Raw genomic sequence first — 26,758 nt, 5'->3', positions numbered from 1 at the left:
GCAGTATGGTCTGACGTCTTTCTTTCTCTCTCCCTCCCTTGCACACTGGTCCCTCTCCATCACTCCCTCTCTCTCTCTCTCTCCCCTATATTCTCCCCCATCTGTCTCCCCATCTCACCTCTTTCTCCTTCTAGGAATGGGCGATATGGAAAAATACAATATCATGATATTTTCCCAAGCTGTATCACGATACACGATTTTATCACGATTCTTTTTTCACGTTGGTTTTTATGGTTATTTTTCAAGTTACTTTCAAGTTACTCTCTGGGTTCCTTTTGGGAGGTCTAAATTGAACTTTACAAGTATGTAACTCTGACAGTATACAAATGAAACCAAATGGACCATTACGGGTCCATTTGGTTCCATTTGTATACTGTCAGAGTTAATTGGAGACCTTGACATTTTAAAGTTTAAGAACTACTGATTTAGACCAAAATGCAGGTTTAAAATGAATTCTGCAATGAATCTATGTATTAACGATTAAACAGGATTTTTTACAAGGCTCCCTCAATTGTATCACGATATATATACACGATATCTCTGAAAAGGCATATCGTGGAGACATTGTATCGTCTCAACGATATTTATCACCATATCGCTCACCCCTACCTCCTTCCCACTTCACCCTCCCTGCCCCCCCCCCCCCCCCCCCCCCAACACAAACAATCCTCTCCATCTCTCTTAACGCACATCTCTACCACCCATCATATCGTTCTCCTCTCTCTCTCTCTCTCTCTCTCTCTCTCTCTCTCTCTCTGTAGTCACTGCAGCGTGTCCAATCTGCTCCTCAGCAGATCCACCAAACAGAGGGACACCAGAGGCCACCGTCCGTCCCCGTCCAGACTATAGTGGCTTCCCATCGCTGGCCTTATCAAGACCACCAGCCTGCCGGCCCCCACCCCGACTCTGTACACACACACGCACACACACACACACACACACACACACACACACACACACACACACACTGTACAGTATGCAAAGAGATGCACGCACTAACAAAAACATACACGCTCAAAGATACATGACACACTTGAATGCAGACACAGCTACAGCAGGCATGCATGAACGCACACGCACGCACGCGCACACACATACAGCCAGCTACAAATTTACACATACTGTATGTGGGAGGAGTAGCGCGGCAAAAAAAGGTTTACTTAGGAGACGATAGAAGATGGTGTAAAGTCGGACAAGTACTAGTCTGGTACTAGTCTGGTTGCCGACCACTCACTCTAATACGTATACTTGACATTTAACCATTTGAACTCCATCATCCCTATTCTGGCGGGAAAATGCACCATAAATAGCTGATCTATAAGCTCACAACGCCTATCTTATATTTACAATGGGCTTATTGCCGCATCCCACTTCCACGCCCCCTTTACATCGACTTCAACTCATAGGTAGTCGCATAGGTAGTCGTCGCATAGGTAGTCGGTAGTCGTCAGGACGTAAGGAATACCGCCCATAACCCTATGCCGTCCGCTCATTCGCTAAGCACGAGAGAGAGGAGGCAACAGGGGAGGGGGGGGGCGGGCAAGCGAGAGAGAGAGAGAGAGAGTGAAATTTGACACCACTGTGTTTGCATGTGCCTGCCTCCACAGTGACTGCAGAGAAATAGCAGAGGCATAACAGTCACTTCTCTCCAGTGCGTCCGGCGGTCAAATATGTCCGACCGTAAACGTGCGCTGCGGCACAATAGTTCCGCCACAATAGTTCCCCCCCAAAACATTTTTTTTTTTTTTTTTTTTTACTTTTTTTATTTTTTATTATTATTATTATTATTATTATTTTTTACTTTTTTTTTTCAAAAAACATTTTTTTTTGGGAAAAAAAAAGTTTTTTAGTAAAGAAGCGGGCGTGGACTCTAGATGTGAGCGGCCGAAGGCCGCGAACCTCTAGTTTAAATATAACGCACCAAGGAAAGTGCAAATAAGTATTCTGCAGCACCCCTGGACTGGCGTCACGGCACCCACTTTGAGAAACCCTGCACTAGAGAGTTACATGAGAGGCATGACAAGTCTTTGTCCAAGATAAGGAGGTGTGGAGAAAAATTATTAAGATTACTGCTAGGAATGGTCTAGAACAGCTGGGGTCTTCAACATTTTCAGGCCAAGGACCCCAGCTGAGAGAGAGATGAAGCAGGGACCCCCAGATTCTATAGTTTCATTGTTTGACAGCACAATCATCAGTGTATTTTGGATGCATGTCACTTTGTGTTATCAGATATGTAACCACTTGAATTGTCAATACTTAACAAACTTGACCTTTCATTCTGTACTTAGTGTGCTCTTTTTTCCACTCTACACCAAACCTCTTTGCCGAAAATAGCCGATCACTACGCCTCGCAGCGTAGTTTTTATATTAACCACTTGAACCCCAGTGTCAACCACTTGACACTGGGGTTCAAGTGGTTAATATAAAAAAAGGAGAAACAAAGTTTCTATCACACAGAGATTTGGAGGACCCCCTGTAGTAACTCTGAGGAGGACCCCCTAGGGGTCCCGGACCCCCTGTTGAAGACCCCTGGTCTAGGAGAAGAGAGACTAGCAGGCATTGACACTAAGGCTTGCCCACCTGCCCCCGGCAGGTAAATAAAACGTCAGGGCAGGTGAAGTGGCTTTCAGGTTGCCCGACAGGGCAAGTGCTCTTTTGAGAGGGGACACAAATGTCTATAAACACAACACGAGATATCTGTCTAAACACCTGAACGTGGCCAGTGCGCTGTGTCTTCTGGTCTGTGGAATGTAAAATAAGAGCTCTATTTACCTATAATGTGCTGTTTTTACTGTTGCTACATTTAAAATATAAAATAACAAGTGTGAAACCATGAACATATTCAATCATAGCTAAAGTATTTGGTAGTTGGATTTGGAGGTATTGAGGTATGACATTTTATCGCACAGCCCCAAAAAGTAAAGAAATAAGTGTTAAATTGAGCGGTAATTAAAATCGTACCTATCATTTTATAATGGACGATTTACTTTTCGGGCAAGTGGGCATGACCTTCGGGCAAGTAGAACATGACCTGTACTTGCCCGATGGGCAAGTGCCTCTGAGACCTTAGTGTCAACCCCTGGACTAGGATAGGAGGGAAGACAGAGGAGATGGAGGAAGACTAGAACAAAGGAAGGAGTTGGAAAAAGACAAGAGACAGCAGGGCAGGTGAGATGATGAGGACTGGAGTTGATCTCGTGTAGCCAGACAACTATTCCACAATCTCCGAATGCTATATAGAGTCTGGAACTACAGCTCCTGAACGGCGAGTAATGGAAGCTGGCTTTTCTGTTCAAGAAAATACATTTAAAAATGTAATTTCTGATAAGGAGCAAGCTAAACATGCTTAGACGATTTTCCACTACAAGGATCTGGGTAGAGTGGTGTGAAAGTGGTACTAAACGTGGTACTAAAAAGTATCCAATCTAGAGTAGGTCTGAGCTAGGCCAAACAGGGCCACACTTCATAATGACTGATCACTCACTGACATTTCATTTAGGCCACCAGGATATAGTTAATACATGATAATAGATGCTATTGTTGTTATAACCACTATTATAATCTAGTATAGTGTATTATAATTATCATAGTAATACATTAATTCTTTATAGTGTATTATAATCACAGTTATAATCCATTATAGTGTATTATAATTTAAGATAGTTGTAATACAAATTTATATTGTATTATAATCACAGTTAAAAGGGTCAATTTGTTTCTTACGGATAGGGGTACTTTTGTGTAATGGAAAATGTAGATATTTTTAGGAGGTGCGGTGTGGTGTGGTGTGGTGCTATAAAGCTGCAGTCGAAAAGGGGCTTAAATGGCCAACAGAAGCAGACAGATCTCACTCACATACAGGGATGTGAACAAAATATATAACGAGAGTTGTGCACTGCAGTGCACAAAAAACAACCTGAGATATCTACATTTGTAACTAATGTAGTTTGTTTTATGTATGGGTGATTCGTGCAGAGTAAGCTCACACTATAAAATAGTTAACTTACCTAATTGTATAACTGTAATACAATCAGGTAATGACTTCATCATGCATGACATAGCAAGCCTATTTTCATTCATGAAAACAGGCTATTTTGAGGATCTTAAGTCTTCTCAGGATGTTGGTTCCCCACAACACAGTAATTGATCACTGCTTTTTAGCTCCATAATATTTCAGTCTCAAGCCTGGTTAAAAAGGGGAAGTCATCAATAATAACAGACTGACACACATGAAGGCAAACATGCTCACCAACAAAACATACACACTCTTTCTCTCTCTCTCTCACACACACACACACACACACACACACACACACACACACACACACACACACACACACACACACACACACACACACACACACACACACACACACAGTCATACTCCTATCCTATTTACAGCTGATTTTGACTTGTCAGCATTGTCTATTCGTCACCTACACGCACTGCGGACTGAGACCAGCTCTGTTACTTACACACACACACACTCATACACGCACACTAGACTACACTAACGCACAAAGCACAAAGCACACACACACACACACACACAACAAGAACGCACCACACACACACCCCACTGAATACGGGGCAAAAATACAACACGAACCTTGCATCACCCTCCTGTGTTTGTGTCCACTGCTCCACTATGTGTTCCAAGGCTGGGGAGGGGGCGGGGGGGCTTGCAGCTTGCAGCAGAGACTCGGCCAATCACAGGAGCTTACTTTGCATGCCAGCCAATCAGCCCTGGGCTGCCTCTGGCCAGCGGCCAATGGCAGTGTGTTCAGCAGGCCTGTGGGCGGGTCCTCTCGCTCTCTCACACAGGAAAAGAAATGCAGGCATCATACTGAAAGCTATGACTGAAAGAGAAAAGTACTCAAATGTTTTACTTAAAGGGTTATTTCAGTTAAAAAAAAAAAAAAAAACTTGTGGTCGTTTTATTGTCTAATTAGGCTTTTGTGAACACCCAGGACAGATTTTAAGTTTCTTGATTATTCAGTATATAGATATTTAATATTCATTTGGTCAGACATGCCCCCTTCCAATACAACCCATTGTAACATCAAACTCCATTTGAGCCATGATAGATTCATTGAAAACACCTGTTCTTTTTCTGGTGACTCATAGACGGGTTTCTGGTCCACGTTACACTGATAAGAACTAGATGCGTGCGCAGGGTCGGTACCAAAATTAGCCAATGAAACCAGCGCTCCCCAAAACAACAGGTTTGGGGTTTGGACGGAATTGATTACATGATACAGTCAGCTGTGCATTTAGTCTCAATGTTTGTAAACAAGAAACCTGTCTATACTACCCTCCTAAAGTAATATGTGAGCTGTAATAACCGTTTTCATTTATTTTTGGGGAAAATGAAAGAATACATAAATAAAAATCTCTTATCAATTATTTGGGGTTTCAATTATATACTGAGCTATCTGATATGTGATTAATTGCAAACAGACGAGACCACTAGGGGGCAAGCCCAACTCGTTACACTTAACACCATACCAAAAATCAAAATCACACCCGTGTGAAGTGGAGCTGTGTGTGTGTGTGTGTGTGTGTGTGTGTGTGTGTGTGTGTGTGTGTGTGTGTGTGTGTGTGTGTGTGTGTGTGTGTGGATCATGTGTACCGATTTTTGTGACATTTGAAGAAAATATGTAGGAGAAGGAGCAAAAAGTGTGTTTTGGAGAAAATTCAAGATGGCGGAAAATCTATCATGGCACAAATGGGCGTGGCCTATATGGGGAGATGCGTCATGACCCAAGGAATCCAGGGAAAACATATTTTTAATTTTCCAACCTACGGTTCAAGAGTTACAGGCCAAAACGTAAAGTGGGGTGTTATGGCGCCACCATGCGGCCAAATGACACAATTATTTTTTATTTAATCCTTGAAATCATTATGAACCTCCTCTCCAAGTCTTGAAACTCTAGCCCCTATGGTTTGCGAGAGACAAATAATTGAATGTGAGTTTTTGCGATTCCCATTATAAGTCAATGGGGAAAATTAATTCACTAATAAATTAATATCAATTAAACTATAGAACCTTTCTCTTAGAAAAGTAATAGCCCACGATTCCCGAGTAAGCCGGTCGATTTGACATATGGCGCGAGTGTGTGGTGGCAAAACTGTGGGACTAGTGGCGTGCCGAAGTTTAGGAAGTTCAGGCTACATACACACAGACACACACACAGACAGACAGACACACACACAGACCCACACAGCCACGTATAGGGAGCCTGTGCTTCACACAGCTCCAAAAACTACTCACCAAGTGCACGGATTTGATGATTTTTGACCAATTCCTCCCCAGCTAATACAGATGAAAAATATTTTGTAGTAGGACTCATGCATACAAAATCTTCAAGCACCTCAAAAGTGTACTGTACTATGACACTAATGTACATAGCATTTTATTTTATTTTATTCTATATTAATAATGCATTCATTCGCTCAGCTTCGGCTTCTTACCTCACCAGCACAACAACTTCCCATGGAAATAACTAACTTATTATCCATAATGTGTACAGTATAAAGTCAGTTGTATAATTCAAATACATCTAATTCGTTCTTTATCTAATAATTACTATTGTTGCTTTTATAATTATTCCCTTGTTATTGCTTATTATTGCTGCTACAATGTTGAGGAACCAGAACCAACACATTTTACCCATATGTAATCGTGTACAAGTCCAAGTTGGACTTTTACTTTCCCTTGTGGATCTAACCATGTGGATTTTTGGGGGGCCTTTATGCCTTTATTGATAGGACAGTAGACCGTCAGAAATTGGGGAGAGAGACGGCGAGTGACACGCAGCAAAGGTCATCAGGATCGGGAGTCGAACCTGTGACATGCCGTCAGGCATCAGAGCCTATGTGTGCCTGGACCGCAAGGCCAGCGGACGCCATGTGGATTTTAGCCGTGGAAGTTACATCCCTTGTGGAGTGAACTATGTGGTTGACTTAACAATATGTTGACATACTGTTTGCACTTTATTTTATACGTACAACCAGACCCCTAGAAAGAGAGAGTTCTGACACTTACGTCGACTCCCCAAGCGTGGAAAGGGGGACGTGGCGTCACTATTTAGCGTACTGGAGTCTGGTGATATTCCTAAGAACAGTCTGCTGCTTTTCAGCCTCGTCCTTTTCTTTCTTTTCCTTTTCTTTTTCTGTTTTGGTTTTTGAAATTAGTTTTTTTCTTTTTTGTCTTAAATGTTTTTATGTACAATGCAGATGTGGCTCTGTCTCCAAGAAAAAAATCTCCTGAGGGAGACTAATAAACTTGAACCTTGAACCTTGTCCACCTCCATTTTCACTCGCTGGTAAGTAGACTGAATCACGTCTTTTCCCCCCTTTTAACACATTCATGGGCCTCTCCAACTTAATTTATGTCAATTTTAAAGTAAATAAAGTCAATAATTTTAAAGTCAATAATATTCTTACGAGAAACTTTAACTAGGGCCGATTACGTGAAATAGTCACTGATCACATGACCCCACAATCAATCCTCCAGTTCTATAGGCAACACAGAAGGGGGGCACTTTTTTAGTTATTAAAGCGAGATAGAAGCTTATGGAGGTTTCACTCTCATGCTATACATTTGTTTTGGGGGAGCCCTTGTTTTGGTTCAGTCAATGTCCTGCGAATGTGCAAGGTTTTACAACAACCTTGGTGTCTAGAGGCCTTTAAAGATGCAGAGTGCCATGATTTTGGTACCTTTTTAATGTTTTTGAGCGGTTCAAAAACAGGAAAAAAACTGTCGGACAAAAAAATGCACACAAAGTAACTGACGTGCACGGACAGAACGGCCCATACAAGTACATATGCATGTGCGTCGTGTTTGCACCGCTCACTTCGCACTGATGAGATTTTTCATGTCTAGAGTAGACCACCCGATCTGCTTAAAATGTGCCATGTCTTGTGTGTGTTGTGTGTCTGTATATTTTCACTTTCACATTGTAAGCTGCAAGATTCTCTGCAAACTAGGCTACTCTGCTAACTTCATGTCCACACAGCAGAAAGCTGGGTTTTCATTCCGAACTGACAAGTGATTCGTCTAAGCGGCCTCTAGGCCATAATTTCCCAATTTATTTTTGGGAGCACAGTCTATATCCATATACAGTATTCTATACGCTGATTCTCACTCGACCGGATCAAAAAACTGCAAAACAAGCCAAATACAGCTTGTAGAGAAATCTTGGATGCAACCCAGCCAGTAAAATGTTTGCATTGTATGTTACTGGAAAACACTGATATGATCATGGTCCTGTAATCAACTGTCCTTGATGATTTCATTTCACATTGGAGGTTTGTTTGACTGATACTAAAATTGTGGCGAGATAGAGATCGAGATTAAGAGCTGTCATATTCACCATATCGACATAATGTACGCTAATAGTTTAAAAAAAAATACCTAGATGGGGAAAACAAAATACTATCAATAGGGTTCCTTCACACCATTGCACATGTGTATGGCCGATTTACCTGCTATACAAACATGATTGATTTGTATTATTTTTTACTAATAATTTTAGTATCTGTCTTGTTTGCTGACTGTGTCAGGTCTAGTGTGGCTGGTCTTGTTCAGTGGTTCTCAACCAGTGGTCCTTGAGGGGGATCCAGGTGGTCCCCAGCTAAACGACGGAGAGTTGGTAACCACATGGACCCTTATAGATCTTTAAATCTGTCAAGAGTTACATTATTATTAAACATCTGTATTACTTAATTTACAACAATTCTACACAGTATTAGAGAATGTATAAGAATTGTTATTTTGATGATCAACGTTTGCCTGTCATCTCCAGGGGTGTCGCACCAAATTCTGGGCCCTGGGTACAAGGATTCACTCACATTTTGTGCTTTAACTATTGAAAAATAGCAGATATACAAGCTCACAGATACAAGCTCACAGATACAAGCTCACAGATACAAGCTCACAGCGCGGCCGCGTTGCGAGCTTGTAGATCTGCTATTTTTGAAAAATCGTGAAAATGGCTTTTGAATATTTCAAGATTTTTAGGAAAACCTATGTTTCTATGTCAGTGGTGCTCAAACTTTTTCATGTGAAGGACCCCCAAAATGATATGTATTTGGCCACGGATCCCCATCTCAAAATATATAGTTCCAGGGACCCCCCCAGAAGCAAAATTTGAGTTACAAATGTCCGCTTAAAAAAATACATATATTCAAAGATTTGCACACATTTTCACGACTTTTAAAAAATAGCAGATCTACAAGCTCTGCTATTTTTCAATAGCTATTAAATAATGAAGGCCCCTCCACCTTGGGCCCTAGTAACTCAGTCCCACTTTCCCCCCCAGTGTGACGCCCCTGCCCCCTGGTCATCTCCCCTATGCTACCATCAATACAGCATGGAATTGTGGACAAAATCTCATCAAACGGTGGTCCATGGCTACAAATACTGAATAAACAATGGACCTTGATATGATTTTTTTTTTGAAAACCACTGGTACCAGTACACACCAGTACCTACACCATCCCACCGGGTGGCGGTAGTGAGCACCGAGGCCAAACCACACTGACAGGAAAAAAAAACAACAACCACAAGAAAAATCACAAAACGAAGATGGCGGTGCAAGAAACAGCTTCCCAACTCTCCATGGCTCTGAAAGTGCAAGAATATCCCACGTTAAAGGTAAAGAAAACGAGTGACGCACAGACGGCGATACGAACATGACTGTGTTATCGTCAAATCACGGATTATTATCGTTATTGTTGCTGTAAAAGTGCATAATTGTGTGTTTAAAGCTGAACGGGGCCAGCGGGGCTGACAGGGAGGCTAGTTGAAGTAGCTCTAGCTGGGTAGCAAGGACAGAATGCACAAGGTTTCGACCGTGACGTCACAGCTAATGCGGAACTGTAATAGCAAGCCTGGTTTATATTTGGTCTTTGTGCAGTGTTGTTGTTTTTTTACAGCAAATTTCGAGTTAGTTTTAGTCTTTTGAATAAAATGTCATTTAGTTCTAGTCATGATTTAGTCACCTGAAAGGTTTTAGTTTTAGTCTAATTTTAGTTGACTAAATATCATAAGATTTTAGGCGACTAAATCTACAGTTGATTTAGTCAACTGAAATGTATATTGGCAGGCCTTGATGGCATCGTGATGACTGATTTTACACTTGGTTGTGTGCTGAAAATAGCTGATCTACAAGCTTGTGAGCTTGCTGCCAGTAAGTGGTTTTTCAGGGCGATTTTAAAGGATGCTAGTGATCCACACTCCTTTAAGACCTTAGGCATTGAAATTGAATTGCATTCCACATTTTTGTGGTATAGCAGAAGAACGAGTTTGACCCTTCTTCTGCTACACACCTCGATCGCCTGTGACGTGACGGTTCCATCCTTGGACATTCCATGTAGCAGCCCAAACCATTGCTAGCTCTTTTAGAAAACAATAGCAAAGATAAGCTGACTGGCTGGCGATCGATCCTCCCTTTAAACCCGGAGACACAGCAGCTGGGCTGCAAAAACAAAGTGTCCTTTTAATAACAGCCACACGGTAACTTTACTGGATGATCATTGCATTTCAATCTGAAATGGCAGCTTGATTTGGATTCCATTATCATTTATATGCACTTATTGGGAGTTAACGGATCGGGCGATCAATGTTAAAACTGCTAACATGTATAAATACATTCAGACAAGGCATGACATGGATGCTCGTTGATGTTGATCAACCGTCCAGTCCTCGACGTCAAAGACTGTACATGATGGGATGTCACGCAGACAGACGTGGTTGATGTAACGTTTAACGGTTACTAAACCACTTATTACACAAAGCACACAGCGCTAATCAACGTTGATGGCTGTCATATAATATCATATAGATAGATTGTTTGGCTTTTTTATTATATAATAATCCATGGGATGGAAGTAGTCAGTGTTTTTTTCCACACTGGGGTTATTTAACCAGGGTTATGTAGGAATGCACTGTGCACATGATGGAAGCAAGCAGTCCATCCATCCATCCATATACCGAGTCAGTTAGCGCAGTGTCATCACATTGCAACTGACTGCCTCTTCTTTCCACTTCAAAATGGCCAGCAGCAGCAGCGAGCTGCTCCTGTTCTTCCACAGCCTGCTGCTGCTGCTTGTCGCACATTACGCATTAATAAACACACTGTGATAGATCCGTGATTCTACCCACAGCACGGAGAGAGAGAGACTACTGCGACACGCCGTTTTCTCAGGGGCGAGTGGAAATTATACCGCCTGTCTGTCTCCTTTTTTGTCAAGCATCAAAGAAGGCGTCGTGATATAAGCTGGGATGTGAGTATAGCAAGGCAACATGGCATCTGGGTGGTTGTTATTAATGCTGATGTAATAATAGTGGAATGGCTTGATATGGTGTGTGTCACTGGGTTAGGCTGTATATGATAGCTGGCTAAATGGTTGACTTGTAGCATTTCCTTTGTCTTTTTTTAATGCTTGGATTTTGCTGTAAAGGTGGTGTTACTGGTGGGGAAGGAAGTAAGGAACCATTTTGAGGCAGTGATGATGGGGGGAAATTGGCTCTCATGGTGGAGAAAATAGGATCAAGCTAAAAAAGAAAAGGATTCACAGAAGGGCTATATCATGATGAGTAAAATCATGATGGCAGACAATTGCTGGTCGATATTAATTACCCGTGTTGGTGGCTCAATCATGGCCTCTCCTCGGGCATCAAGTCAAGTGTAATATCTACTGTAGGCCTTACAATATAATTCGATGTTAGTCCTACAGTTAGGCATCTGAAATTGAACTGTTTCGCTGACTTGGGGGGAAAAAGCCTTTATTGAGGTCAATCAAGAGACAGTTAAGAGTTCATCCATTTTAGTGCTTTAGAGATGAAAAGTGAAGGCACACTGCACAGTGATGGTGATTGCGACCGAAGGTCGCAGTTTACCATGAGAAATGTCACAGCTTGTCCGCGTGTAGACGTGAAGCCGTGAAGCTGTGTGTGTACACATTTTTACAGTCTATGGGTTGGTCTCCTTGACACATCACTGTGTCATCACAGGTGATATCACAGGTGACATCACCTATGTAAAAGTCCATATATGGGTATTCCCCAGAATCCCTTTTATGCCCATATATGAAGATCCCTGATGTCATCAATATATATCACTGGCCAGATGGCCAAGACATGGCCCATATCTGTGTGGCTGGTTCAGATAGGGATCTCCATGTATGGGTATAAAATACATTGTATATTCTTGTGATGTCATGGGAACCACTCTAACGGAATCCCTTTATGCCCATATATGGAGATCCCTGATGTCATTAATATTAAGCCCATATCCAACATGACTTCATATAGGAATGCCCATATATGGAGAAAGACAGCCCATATATGTGCGGCTTGTTCAGACTGGATCTCCATGTATGGGCATAAAAGGGATGTGCTATATACAGTACATGGATCTCCATATATGGGTAACTGGTCCGATATACATCATTAGCCAGATGGCCAAGAATTGTCCCTTTAGGGTGAGGTCACATGTCGCCCTGAGGCGTTTTACTAGTTAATTCTACTGCTAATGAACCCAAAGAAGGAATATCTCCATCTTTCAAGTAGCTTACATGGGTAGCATAGTCAGTCAGCCCTCCTTTATGGGGCTGTGGCCTACACAAATGGTAAATGGTGCATTTATATAGCTTTTTTATCCAAAGCGCTTTACATAGATTGTGCATTACATTCACCCATTCACGCACACATTCATACACCGGTGGCGGAGGAAACCATGCAAGGCACCAACCTGCTCACCGGGAGCAACTAGGGGTTCAGACCCGGAGTCTTGCTCAAGGACTCTTCGACATTAACTCAGGGGGAGCCTGGATTCCAACTGGGAACCCTTCGTGCTCTAATAGCGGTTTCTCTAACCCTGAGCTATGCCGCCCCCACACACACAGCCCCGCCCCCATGTTATGACAATATGACATCACATACTTTGGTGGCATTGCTGTCATCAGCTTGCAAACACTGATCGCCAATCTAAGTGCATGAATGCATCCTCTGGGTTTAAAAAACAAAATCTGGTTAATTCTTTTATTGTGTGCAAAAATACAATATCACGATATCCTTGAAAGCTGTATCACTATACACAATCTTATCACGATTCTTCTTTTTTTCCATGACATTTTAAGGTTTGAGAACTACGGATTTAGACCAAAATGCAGGTTTAAATTAAATTCTGCATTGAATCTCTGTATTGATGATTCAACAGGATTTTTTTAATAAGCTCCCTCATTGTATCACGATATATACGATATCTCTGAAAAGGCATATCGTGGAGACATTGTATCTTCTCAACGATATTTATCACCATATCGCCCAGCCCTATGCTGAATGCTTGCATAATATACATTTGAAATTAATGGAAAATGTCGTAGCCCGGCCCCTGTATTTAATCGAATAAAAAAAAATAGATTCTTACTGGAATCATTGAGCCGTTATTGTGTCAATACCATACAACCACTTAATCCCTATATTTAGTTCACAACACCACGTTCCCAAGGGCTAAGTCCCCTCCTGTTTTCACTCCCCACTAAATAGCTTTGCCGAAAATAGCCCACACAGTGTGAGCTTGTAGATCTTCTATTTTTAGCGCAGAATAAGAATGCTAGGTTTCAAGTGGGTCATTTCTTAGGACTCAGCCTGGCCCAGATGATCATCCTATGATCATAGACATGTTGGAAGGCAGGGCACTGTGGCTCTGACCTTTGTACCCCTTACCATGATTGGAATCTAGGAAAATAAGCTTATTCTGCTGTTGCACCCTTTGTACGTTGGTTTGAACAAGAGCATTGACTAAACGCCTTGTTATAAACAATGTATAGACTCTTTCAATACAACATTTGCCAGGATCAGTTGAGGTCCTGTTGATTGAGTGTGTAGGTGACTGCGTCTGGCCCATGTTCTTAGAATTATCTTTGAAGTAGTGGGTTGTTGATCATAGATAGGGCTGTGACAATGATTACATAATCGTCTAATCGCAATTATTTGACATAATCGCAATTATTTGACATAATCGCAATTATTTTGTGATAATCGTTATAATCGTTTACATGTTGAAAAATGTTTATATATATATTCAAACATTTAAGAAATGGTGGAAATAGCAGATCTACAAGCATCGCGACGCGTTGTGAGCTTGTAGATTGGCTATTTCCACTATCAATGTTCTTTTTAAAGTGTAAAGTTGTCAAATATGTCCTTAATTTCTTTGTATATTTAGGTTATGCGTCATAAATGCCTTGTGCAACTTCAAAGTCTACAAGCCAAACAGAAATGTAATTGCCAACGACAAAAAAATTAATCGTCATGTAAAATGTCATAATTGTGACAGCCCTAATCATAGATATTGATCCTTGCAGTCCCCCTTATGTCATCAGTAATGGCCATAAAGTATACAGATAAATAAATATGGTGATATGGGCGGATCGGCAGTTCTGTCCTAACGACTCGACACTGGGCACCACACTCCCTCGAATCCTCACTGATGCGTATGCTCTGTCTGACGTTGGTCCATACCATATATGGGCATATCGGTCGGATAGACTTACTTGACGCTGAGCACGGCACTCCCTCGGGGCGTCTCCAACACGTACAGCACGCCGAGTTTGAAGTAACAGATTTAGTGTGGTTTGAGTGGATGGGAGAGAGAGCCCCTATGTGTATGTCCTTGTTGATGTGGTTAAGTTAAAGGTGATACACCATGCATTTAAAAAGTATTTATGTCATATTGTTTATGTCCCAAAAAACGTTTTTCAAAAGGTTTGAGGCTAAATTACCACTCCTGAATAGAGAGCCTCTCTCATTTTTGAATGGCTCTCAGAGCATTTTCAGCTGCAGTACCACCTTAAGCCTGAACTGCGCCCCCCCCCCCCCCCCTCTGGACAGCCTGTTTTGAGAACCCGTGGGATGCTTTTAACCTCCGCCTTCCCAAAACCAGAGAAAGACACAATGGTCAGAAATGGGACTTTGTGAGGATAGAAAATGCTAGTGGGACCCCAAAAAAAGGTTTTAAAATAGGGAAAGTGAAATTTCATGGTGTATCACCTTTAATGTTCTATTTATTGTCATGGCTTTGTGTGTTGTGCTTGAGGAGCCTCTCGAAATGAGATGATGTATCTCAAGAGGCTTAATCCTCTTAACTGAAATTACTAAAATAATGTTGATAGGTTGGATGGGTGTCGACTGTCGAGATACGTGAACTGCTGACGGATGGATGGATGGACGGACATAAGGACAAAGATGTTGATCTTGTGCATTCATTGAGACCGAGATCGCAGTTTAGTATGTTAAACGGCACATGCTCTGACTTCACTGTGATGTCAGGGGAACCACACTAACATAATCCCTTTTATGCCCATACATGGAGATCCCTGATGTCATCAATATTAAGCCCATATTTAACAGGACTTCATATGGGAATGCCCATATATAGAGGCCACATCGGCCTCATACCACACTAAAAGAATCCATATATGGCCAAGACAGCCCATATCTGTGTGGCTGGTTCTACAGATGGGGATCTCCATGTATGGGTATAAAAGGGATTGTATGTATGATGTCAGATCATGTCATAGACGTCATAGGACTTTCACAAAAACAAATAATTGAGTAAGCACGTTGGAGTCTCACAGCATATCTCCATATACTATACAGTACATGGATCTCCATATATGGGTACCAGGTGTCTCCATATATGGTTAACTGGTCCGATATACATCACTGGCCAGATAGCCAAGACATGGCAAGGGCGAAGTCACTTGTCGCCCTGAGGTGTCTTACTAGTAGGATATACTGTATATGTCAGGCCATTCTCAACTTGACATCTTATCGTACATTGAAGCTATGGTGCGTATAACTTTGATTGATGTACAGATAATTGATGTTTTGATTGTTGTTGAACTTCTTGGTCTACCTACAGCGTTTGGATTACTATTTCTATGCATTTGATGTAATAATGTTCATGTATTACCTTGTGCTTTCCTTACTTATTGTAACTCACTCTGGATTAAGAGCGTCTGTTAAATGCCTAAAGTGTACATTTTGTATACACCAGTAATACATTTTCTTTGTGTTATACTGGCTCAATTACATCTCTCATCAGGATTATCCAGACATGCGTGTCATTGTGCTATGGAAGACCTGTTGAACTAGTTGAGACTATATTAAGCAGAGCTATATTCTGCCTCCAATACGGATGGGACGATATGAAAATATCATTATTGTGACAAAAGAAATCACGATTTACGATATTATCACGATAATCAAAATCTATTTTCCTGGGGTGGAACATTTGCCAAAAATAGCAGATCTACAAGCTCAAAAAGCTTGTAGATCGGCTATTTTTTGGCAAAGACATTTGATAGAGTGAAAAAAGACTGTATCAAGTACATATATTATAAGGACCTTTTACCAATTATAGAGGGTTTAAATGGTACCGGATATGCACCTCGGCAAATAAAAGGTGAATTAATCCCAGTGCATGACGGAGGACGATATAACGATAAATTAAATCTCCACAATATGATTATCGTGAGTGTTTTTTTATCACGATAAACAATAATATCGCTTATCGTCCTATCCCTAACCCTCCAATGCCCGCATCCACCCTAATTCACTCTCCCGTGGATCCTCTGTGTGTTTCAGGTCCCGTACGAGACCCTGAACAAGCGCTTCCGGGCGGCCCAGAAGAACATCGACCGGGAGACGAGTCACGTGACCATGGTGGTAGCGGAGCTGGAGAAGACCCTGAGCAGCTTCCCCGTGGTGGACTCGGTGGTGTCGCTGCTCGATGGCGTGGTGGAGAAACTGAGCGCCCTCAAGAGGAAGGTCTGTTACAGCAGTGGTTCTCAACCTTTTCAGGCTGTGTGACCCCCAAAATAATCACATTTTAACTGGGGACCCCCACCCTGACAAGCACTAAGAGTTGAGGCATTACATTTTGTATAACACAGTTCTATTGTGAAAATAGCAGATCTACATGCTCACAACGCCTCGTAACGCGAGGCGTTGTGAGCATGTAGATCTGCTATTTTCACAATAGAAACGTCTTGTACAAAATTCCTCAACTCTTAGTGCTTGTCAGGGTGGGGGTCCCCAGTTAAAACATGATTATTTCAGGGTGCACACAGCCTGAAAAGGTTGAGAACTACTGGCATACACTACCTGTCTTTAGGCATTGCGCATAGGAGTAAGCGACTTGTTATTGAGCTGGAAATTGGGTTAAATATTCTGGAAATGTTTTGGAAAAGTTTTGGAAATTAATTGGTAAAAATGTGTGGGAACCCTGCATAAAGCAATGGGAGAGTGAATTGCCAATTCTTACTCTCTTAGATCATTAAATATAAACATGTTGGCACGCTGCCTGAGTGTTCAAAGCAAAGGGTTCAAAGTTCTGGAGATAACGCTATTTTGGAAGCCATAATTTCTCCTTTCATTCAAAAAGAAAAACATACCTTCCCCTGCAGCTACAGACATGCCTTTTTCTCCTGTAGTGAATAACAGCCCTTTTATTGTGGCTTACAGCTTGTGTTTTTGCTGCAGCCCTGGGATGTTGGGTGTCTGTCTGCTGTGGAATGCCGCAGGGCAGGTTGTCATGCTAGCGAACACCTTCTAAGAAAATGGAATCAGGGACACTGGTTATGTCAGCAATTCTCTATATTGCAAGTGGATGCAAAACATTTTTTGTTCAGGCAAAAGACAAAATAAATGATGATTCCTGTTTTAACTGTTCTGCTGCTGTTGACGGCGCTCACCGTCATTGAAAGGGTTAATACCATGGCGCCGTTGACGGTGAGGACTGTCAATCTTACTGTATATACAGTAAAGGTATTATTACTTACTGTACGTCGCTCCGGTCCCGCCCGCATCGGTAATGTCTGCGATTTGTTTACAACGCACGTCGGGCGTGCACGCGAAGTGAACGCCCTCCATAGTAAATCCATTGGGAGGCCCATAAAGAGACTTCATTTTCTCCAAAAGAGTCATTCTTATACAAAGGATGGTCTCCACTCTTCCATACTGTACACAAACGATGGGCGCAGCCATGTTCTCTTCTGGACCCACACTGTCATGTGACTAGATGACGTAATCGTTGCCGTCAAGTGATAATCCAAAAAAACAAAAACAACCCCCTTCCAGCCCTTCAAAATAATAGCGGCGGCCTATGGAGGAAACGGCGTGGCACCGAGGCACCAAGCAACCTTCAGATTAAGAGGCACTATTAGTGTTAAAGGAAATATTCTTCTTATATTCCTATATATGAACTATTTTACTGCTACATTGAGGATTTAAGGATGTTTTAAACTGCCATCAAAGTACCTTAAAAGTAGTTTATCCATCCATTATTTCCGAACACAATCTTATGTAAAATACAGTCGTATTTGTCATCTGTCAAAACAGACGGATGGGCGCAGCCGTTTCCAATGAACGAGGCTCGCAAATGTCCCTCGCTTGCACCAGTAGTTTAGAGCATAGAAATAGAGAAACTAGATCAAGCCATAGAAAACGGTTTCCACCCAACAATGACGATATACTAGTGTTGTTGCTGCTCTTATACCACCATTATTACTTGGTTGGTGGGGGCCTGACAGTAGCCCCCGGGCCGCCTATTGGGGAACCCTGCACTACGGTATCCCTTTCAACTGCTGAAAAACTAAATTACATTTAAAAAGAAAGGGTCTATACATACAATACATAACTGCAATTACAGTCTTTCTATTTCTGTCTGCTAAATCCCACAGCAGATCACCAGTTTCCATCTGGTTCTGTTGTCCGCGTCTTCCTCTGTAACTCCTGTCACTTGCATGTCGTCTCTCACCTCGTCCACAAAGCTCCTCTTTGGTCTTCCTCTTCTAATCTTACTTGGCCGTTCCATTTTCAGCATCCTTCTCTCAATGGACCCCTCATCCCTCCTTTTACCAAATACTGCAACTACAGTATCTGTCTGTAATAACGACTTGTCTTGTTGACAATATTGTGCAGCCCTGATCTTGAACGTGTGCCAGTGTTGATTTTGTCGACTAAAACTATGACGGAAAATGTTTGTCGACTGCGTTTTTTTGCGTTTTTTTTTCACTGACGAAAACGAAATAAAAACCAAGCTGTGATGACCAAGACTAAGTATATTGACAATTTCGTCAACAAAATAAAAACTAGTCTAAAACGTTTGGGAGGGACTAGTGGAGAAGAGAGTCATTTTATGTTTGGTTGCTCTCAGATGTTGCAAGCTGAAAATAGCAGATGCGCGACGCGTTGTGAGCTTGTAGATCTGCTATTTTCAGCACACAACCAAATGTAAAATCAGTCATTACGATGCCATCAAGGCCCGCCAAAATACATTTCAGTTGACTAAATCAACTGTAGTTTTAGTAGAATTAGACTAAAACTAATAATACTTTTCAGGTGACAAAATTATGACTAAAACTAAATACCATTTTATTCAAAAGACTATGACTAAAACTAAATCAAAATTTGCTGTCAAAAACAACACTGACGTGTGCATGTCCATCTGGGTGCCCCCTGCAGGCTGCAGAGTCCATCCAGGCTGAAGATGAGAGCGCCAAGCTGTGTAAGCGTCGCATTGAGCACCTGAAGGAGCACAGCAGTGACCAGCCGGCCTCCGTCAGCCTGTGGAAGAAGAAACGCATGGACCGCATGATGGTGGAGCACCTGCTCCGTTGTGGTTACTACAACACAGCCGTTAAACTGGCCAGACAGAGCGGCATAGAGGTAGGACTGTACTGTCACTCTGTCACTAGCTCTGGTCCAGACGCTCTGACAGACTGCTGGCTAAAACAGGGGTTCCCAAACGTTTGTCTCAGGGTACCCCATACATATTTCCTTTTTTTATCCGAGGCACCCCTACCTTATAATTTTCACTCCCAGCACCTTATATTTATAGCATATCGTCGTTGTCAGGTGGAAACCTTGTATGTCCAAAACTGTTCGTTTTGTATTTATCATCTATAAAATGTACAAAACTAGTGAAAACAGCAGATCTACAAGCACACAACGCCTCGCGATGTGTGCTTGTAGATTGGCTGTTTTCACTAGTTTTGTGCGACGGTCTTGTATGATGAAGCAGGGCAAAAGACATGAGGAGAGATACAAGGTTTCTGCCCGACAGTGACGATATTTTAGTGATTATGTTGCGAGGAAAACTTTGAGATAATAGCCATTTTGGTTAGAACTGACTGAAAATAACTTTGTACTTCAAGTTTAAAATTATACTAAATAATATTTTTTCAAGTGTCCAAATAAATTCCAAATATTATCAAATGATCTCGTGGCACCCCTGGACTGCTGTCACGGCACCCCAGGGTGCCCCGTCGCCCACTTTGAAAACCCCTGGGCTAAAAGACTAGACCAGGATTTCTCACCCCCTATGACGGCTCAACTTCAGTCAAAATAAACTAAACAACTTCACTACTCACCAAACCAAAGATAGTTTTGCGTTGCTGAAAGTCTATTCTCCGCGGTAGGAAACCTCTCAGCACCCCACCCACTCTGTAAAATACATTATTTTTGTCATGAAATAAAACACATCCAACTCGACCGCTGCTTATTTCCGGGTTGTGTCTGCGGTGGCCGCTGGGTGGCTCGAGGTGGGTGCGTTTTATTTCATGACAAAAAGAATGTATTTTACAGATTGGGTGGGGTGCTGAGAGGTTTCCCACCGTGGAGAATAGACTTTCAACAACGCAAAACTACCTTTGGTTTGGTGAGTAGTGAAGTAGTTTAGTTTATTTTGACTGAAGTTGAGCCGCTGTAGGGGCTGAGAAATCCTGGTGTAGTCTTTTAGCCAGCAGTCTGTCAGAGCGTCAGTGCAGCTGATGCTCTGGACCAGAGCTAGTCTGTCACTAGCTAGTATTAGTATTGTTGTGCGTGTATGTGAGAGAGATGGATTGTGTGTTTGTGTTGCTGGATCTCCCCAATGTTGGACAAAATGTGCCAGGTTTCATTATCTGGTTATGTTTGTATGTTTGTTTCTTTGTTAAAGAGGAATTTCAAACTAGCCGTCTTACCACGTTAATCTGATGTCCATGAACGATCGCTACAATTTTTATTTCATTATTCATCGCATGTCCTTGGCAGCTCTTACCACGAGCACTGGGATTTAATGCAAAATCACTTATTTGTATCACTCGACAATTCTTTGATTTATTTAAATTTACATCTGACTTTCAGAATGGTGGAAATGTCTCTGAAGAGTTTCAGCTGCTGTTTTGTTTTCCTCTACCACTTGTCAATGGATGGAAAAGCATCAGATTACCATAATAAAAGCACTCCTACGGAATTCCCCGTTAGGTTTAGGGATCTGCCTCACACATTCACATGAAACTTTGCTGTTTATCGGACAGTGTCTCTCCGATTCTTAAGACTTCAGTCTAGGGATGGGAAGATGAGCGATGTTATCATTTATCGTGATAAAACACACTCATGATAATCGTATCGTGGGGATTTAATTCATCGTGATATCGTCCTCCGTCATGCACTGGGAGCTGCATATCTGGTACCACTTAAACCCTCTATAATTGGTAAAACGGACCTGTAAATAACGTACTTGATACAGTCTTTTTTTCACTCTCTATCAAATGTCTTTGCCAAACAATACCCGATCTACAAGCTCACAGCGCGTTGCGTTGCGCCGCGTTGTGAGCTTGTAGATCTGCTATTTTTTGGCAAACGTTCTGCCCCATGGATAATGGATTTTGATTATCGTGATAATATCGTAAATCGCGATTTCTTTTGTAACAATAATTGTGATTTGAGATTTTCATATCGTCCCATCCCTACTTCAGTCCTTCATAGCTGCTCTCTCCTGTGTGTGTGTGTGTGTGCGTGTGTGCGTGTGCGTGTGCGTGCGTGCGTGCGTGCGTGCGTGCGTGCGTGCGTGCGTGGGTGCGTGCGTGTGTGTGTGTGTGCGTGTTTGTAGGACCTGGTGAACATTGAGATGTTCCTGACTGCCAAGGAGGTGGAGGAGTCTCTGGAGAGACAGGAAACGGCCACCTGCCTGGCTTGGTGCCACGACAACAAGTCCCGCCTGCGCAAGATGAAAGTCAGTGAAAGTCTAATAAATTCTAATAAAAGAGAAATGAAATGTACACACACAGTTTATGAGCCAGTGAGGCCATAACGTCCACTGAGCGGCGGACGGCAGGGGCTGCATTTCAGTTTGGCTGCCAAGAAAAGTGTTGTGCAATTGTTGTCCACACTGTGCATGCATCCTTGTGTGTGTGTGTGTGTGTGTGTGTGTGTGTGTGTGTGTGTGTGTGTGTGTGTGTGTGTGTGTGTGTGTGTGTGTGTGTGTGTGTGTGTGTGTGTGTGTGTGTGTGTGTGTGTGTGTGTGTGTGTGTGTGTGTGTGTGTGTGTGTGTGTGTAGGGCTGTCACAATTATTACATAATCGTCTAATCGCAATTATTTGAGGTAATCGCAATTATTTTGCATAATCGTCATAATCGTTTCCATGTTGAGAAATGTTAATATAGTTACAAACACTTTCAAAAAGTAGTGGAAATAGCCGATCTACAAGCTCACATGTGACGCTATGTGAGCTTGTAGATCAGCTATTTCCACTATCAATGTTCTTTTTCAAGTATAAAGTTGTCAAATATATATATTTAGGTTATGTGTCATATCTACCATGTGCAACTTCAAAGTCTAAAAGCCAAACAGGAATGTAATTGTCAACGACAGAAACGCAATTATTTGAGTGACAATAATAATCAGCATGTAAAATGTCATAATCGTGACAGCCCTATGTGTGTGCGGCTTATTCAAAATTGAGCCATGCCGTTACATGCAAGAATCAGTCGTGTATTTCTGTCTGTGGTGGTGGGACTGGGCAGCTCTCAAGTAATGTAAATGTTTGTAGCTGTATGAATGTAAAGCAGGGTGCACTGTTTGAGTTTTCAACCTGAGGACCACCAGTGGTTCTTGAGGGGGTTCCAGGTGGTCCCCAGCTAAATGATGGAGAATTGGTAACCACATGGACCCTTATAGATCTGTAACTCTTGAGAGTGTAAAATGAAACCAATTGAGTACCTGAGACAAAAAAAACAGTCCAAGTCCATATTTTAAAAATTTGAATATAGATATTTTTTTTGATTTACCAGACTGTAAACCACAAACTAGAAGTTTTTAATCTGTTAAATTCTTAATGCACTACCCCGTCATTTTGTTGAATTAGATTTTTTTTTACTTGACTCATATTAGGAATTAAAAGATATAATACTTATGGAAAGTGGAAAAACAGTATATCTCCAACAGTTTGTGGAACAACAGTATAAGTCCGTACAAGCAATATTCAGCAGACAAAGGGAGCAGATAACATTAAAACAGACAATTGAACAAAATGAGGGGGGAGTGCATTAACAATTTAACAAATTAAAAATGACTAGTTTGTGGTTTGTGTTTTTTGTTGTTGTGGTAAATCAAATGAATATCTATATTAAAAGAAATTCAAATATGGACTCAAATGTATTTGTTTTGGTTTACGCTCTCAAGAGTTAAATTATTGTTAAACATCGGCATTACTTCTAGTCTGCACAATTAGAGAATGTAGAAGAATAGTTATTTTGATCAACGTTTGCCTGTTGTCTCTGCTATACCATATCAGCATTGTGGACAAAATCATATCCAACGATCATAGGTTTTCGGTCTGAGAGGCTACATCTCATCAAATGGTGGTCCGAGTAAATAATGGACTTCCATATATGGTCAAAATGGCCTGGCAGGCCTGCAATAGTGTTCTGTTGGTGTTCACCTTTGTTGCTTGGTGAATGATTGCTATCTCCCACAGTAATAAGGACAATAAAAAAAAAAACATATTTTTACACTTTGTTCATTTTAAGCTCAGTTTCAGGGAGTGAATGCCAGCGGAACAGAACAGTATTGCAGGCCATTTTGGCAAATCTTTGGTCGGCGCTACCCACACGTAGCTGGCTCTACGTGTGGGTGCCTCGAATGCCCGATGCTTACAACCTGTACCTCGTTGTAAAGGTGACTAATCAACTATAAAAATGATTTAAAACACTATGCAAATTGGTATTATTAACCCATTTAGGCCTGAACACATTATGACGCGATATTTTATGCTTTAAATATAAAAAAAATAGCAGATATACAAGCTCACAGTGCGGCACCGAGTGCCGCGCTGCGAGCTTGTAGATCTGCTATTTTTGAAAAATCGTGAAAATTTGAATTTTGACCCCGATTCTATAAGTGTCTTTTGAATCCTTGTAAGATTTTTGGAAAAAAAAACATATGTTTCTATGTCAGCAATCTGGCCAGCCATCGTCAAAGAAAAGGTCCTTTTCACTTAAATGGAGCTCAGTTAGTCTGTTCTTGAGAGACTACTATGTCAGTGGTGCTCAAACCTTTTCACGTGAAGGACCCCAAAATGATATTTATTTGGCCACGGACCCCCATTTCAAAATATCTAGTTCCAGGGACCACCCAGAAGCAAAATTTGTGTTACAAACGTTCGCTTTGAAAATACATTTTACATTTATACAAGATTTGCACACATTTTCACGACTTTTTCAAAAATAGCAGATCTACAAGCTCGCAGCTCGTGAGCTTGTATATCTGCTATTTTTTACTGGTTAAAGCATTCAATAATTCTAGGCCTAAATGGGTTAAAGGGGAGATATAATGGACCAAAGTCAAGTTTCCTTAATGTTGTGCTCGGTTTTCAGGTTATCAGTGATTCACAACCTTTGGGCCACAAGGGTATGGAGGCAAGTGGGCCCCCAAAACACTACTATGCCATTGTTTTCTTTAAAACCTTGAAAATATTGTTTACCTTGTGATACTGATATAAGTACTGCACACTGTTCCATACCCGGGGATGTGTGTGCACCCAAACTATATGCAGAGTTTGGGAACATTTTATGGAGAGAATCGCTACTCATTTGATCCTGCTGGCTACGGCTGTCACGATTATGACATTTTACATGACGATTAATTGTCACTCAAATAATTGCTATTAACGATTTAATTGTGGTTTGTCGTTGACAATTACATTTCTGTTTGGCTTTTAGGCTTTGAAGTTGCACATGGTAGATATGACACAAAACCTAAAGAAATTACTGACATATTTGACAACTTTATACTTTAAAAAGAACATTGATAGTGGAAATAGCTGATCTACAAGCTCACATCGCGTCGCATCGTGACGTGTTGTGAGCTTGTAGATCTGCTATTTCCAAAAAAAAAATTAAATGTTTGAACATATATAAACATTTTTCAACATGCAAACGATTATGACGATTATCACAAACTAATTGCGATTATGTCAAATAATTGCGATTAGACGACCATGTAATAATTGTGACAGCCCTACTGCTGGCTGTGACTGACAGCCATTTACAGTACAACCTGACATAGAGCCGTTGCCACAACCATGAGAAGCCAATGTTTACGATGTTTGAGCTTTGGGCAACAACACAACGTTCATTCTAACTGAGCGCATGTCATTAAACGCTGTGTGTGAGCGATATGGACATGATATACAAAGCACGCCTCCGCTCTCTGAAACCATTTCTGTGGATACGGCCCTCTAAATCAAACTTTATAACTGCCACACACATATAACGGCAGTTATATGTGTGTGTGTGTGTGTGTGTGTTTGTGTGTATACTGTAGCCCCAAAGGTAGGTCCACCCACCGGATACAGATACCTATAGCCTGTGAGGACGGTAACAACAGAACCCATAGCCTGTGGCTGCATATGCACACTAACTCCGCTCCATTGATCAAAACTGGAACACAACCGATTGAATTTGATAATTAACAGCATTCACCGTTAATGGCTGCCGTCATTCACTTACGCTTTATTTTGAAGAGCCCCAGAAGCTTCGTTGCCTGTGCACGTGTGTGTGATCTGACTATTCTAAGATGGACGTCTGTTTGTTTACAAACGGTCGCGAAACTAAAATCCTAACCGGGGCCGACCATCACGATTGAGTGTAGCCGCGAAAAAGAGCGGTTCTTGGCCTCCTCGGCGTTGTTTGCACCTTATTCAGAGATAGAACCATGACGTATGCAGTTTTTTCTTTCACCAACACCTGTAGCAAGCGTCTGTTGCTCGTCTGTGAACGAATTCTGCCGTTGTGTTAAAATATACATGCTCTGAAAATGCATGTGGCCCACACATGTGACCACTTAACACAGCTGCCTCGTTAATTGGTCAGATGAGTGGGTCACGTACACTTTCAAGATGTTCAAGTGGGCCTCCCTGATCCACAAAGTTGGGAACCACTGGTCTATATTTGATTTAAAATGAGGGTCAACCATTTCATCCACCAGAGGGCAGTATGATTCAACAAGCTCAGAGCCATGGCATTTTGTCTTTCCCCAAATGGAATAAAAAGTAACCATAGTTACTCTATGGGGGGGGTCCCCAAATTATTTTTGGGGGTCCCCAGATGATTAACTTAATGTGCAACATTGTTTTCTCACTCAACTGTAAACAAGTCTATAGAGGGTATCTGCACATTTCTAAAGTGACAATTTAAGGACTTTTGAATACCTCTAACATGACAAATTAATTGGCCAAATTGTCAAATATTAGAGGCAGACATTTTGAAAATAGCAGATCTACATGCTCACAACGCCTCGCAACGCAAGGCGTTGTGAGCATGTAGATCTGCTATTTTCACAATAGAACCGTGTCATACGAAATTTAATGCCTCAACTCTTAGTGCTTGTCAGGGTGGAGGGGTCCCCAGTTAAAA

At 41.6% G+C, this 26,758-nt stretch overlaps 2 protein-coding genes across 4 annotated transcripts in view; both read left to right on the top strand.

The window, feature by feature from the left end:
- The window catches only part of fgfrl1a (fibroblast growth factor receptor like 1a), a 415,817-nt gene that overhangs the window by 330,280 nt on the left and 58,779 nt on the right, over window positions 1-26,758 (top strand). The window contains exon 9 of one of the 2 annotated variants that reach the window (XR_013962901.1): window positions 14,198-14,302. The exons of the other annotated variant lie outside the window; for it this stretch is intronic. The gene's annotated coding sequence lies outside the window, so the exon portion shown is untranslated. Of the gene's footprint in view, window positions 1-14,197; window positions 14,303-26,758 lie in introns of those variants that run through there. 2 annotated transcript variants of the gene reach the window in all.
- Window positions 9,571-26,758, top strand: part of maea (macrophage erythroblast attacher, E3 ubiquitin ligase) — a gene marked incomplete at its 5' end in the record, with an annotated part of 26,040 nt that continues 8,852 nt past the window's right edge. Inside the window, 5 exons of one of the 2 annotated variants that reach the window (XM_080745656.1) lie at window positions 9,593-9,661; window positions 16,664-16,846; window positions 19,544-19,747; window positions 21,954-22,076; window positions 24,719-24,760. In XM_080745656.1, the coding sequence (XP_080601782.1) occupies window positions 9,593-9,661; window positions 16,664-16,846; window positions 19,544-19,747; window positions 21,954-22,076; window positions 24,719-24,760 (621 nt within the window). Of the gene's footprint in view, window positions 9,662-16,663; window positions 16,847-19,543; window positions 19,748-21,953; window positions 22,077-24,718; window positions 24,761-26,758 lie in introns of both variants that reach the window. The other variant, XM_080745657.1, reaches the window with a different exon arrangement.

Source organism: Nannobrachium achirus (genome assembly GCF_963921795.1).
Source record: "Nannobrachium achirus genome assembly, chromosome: 17".
NCBI classification, from domain to species: Eukaryota; Metazoa; Chordata; class Actinopteri; order Myctophiformes; family Myctophidae; genus Nannobrachium; species Nannobrachium achirus.
This window is presented reverse-complemented; position numbering and strand designations above follow the sequence as displayed.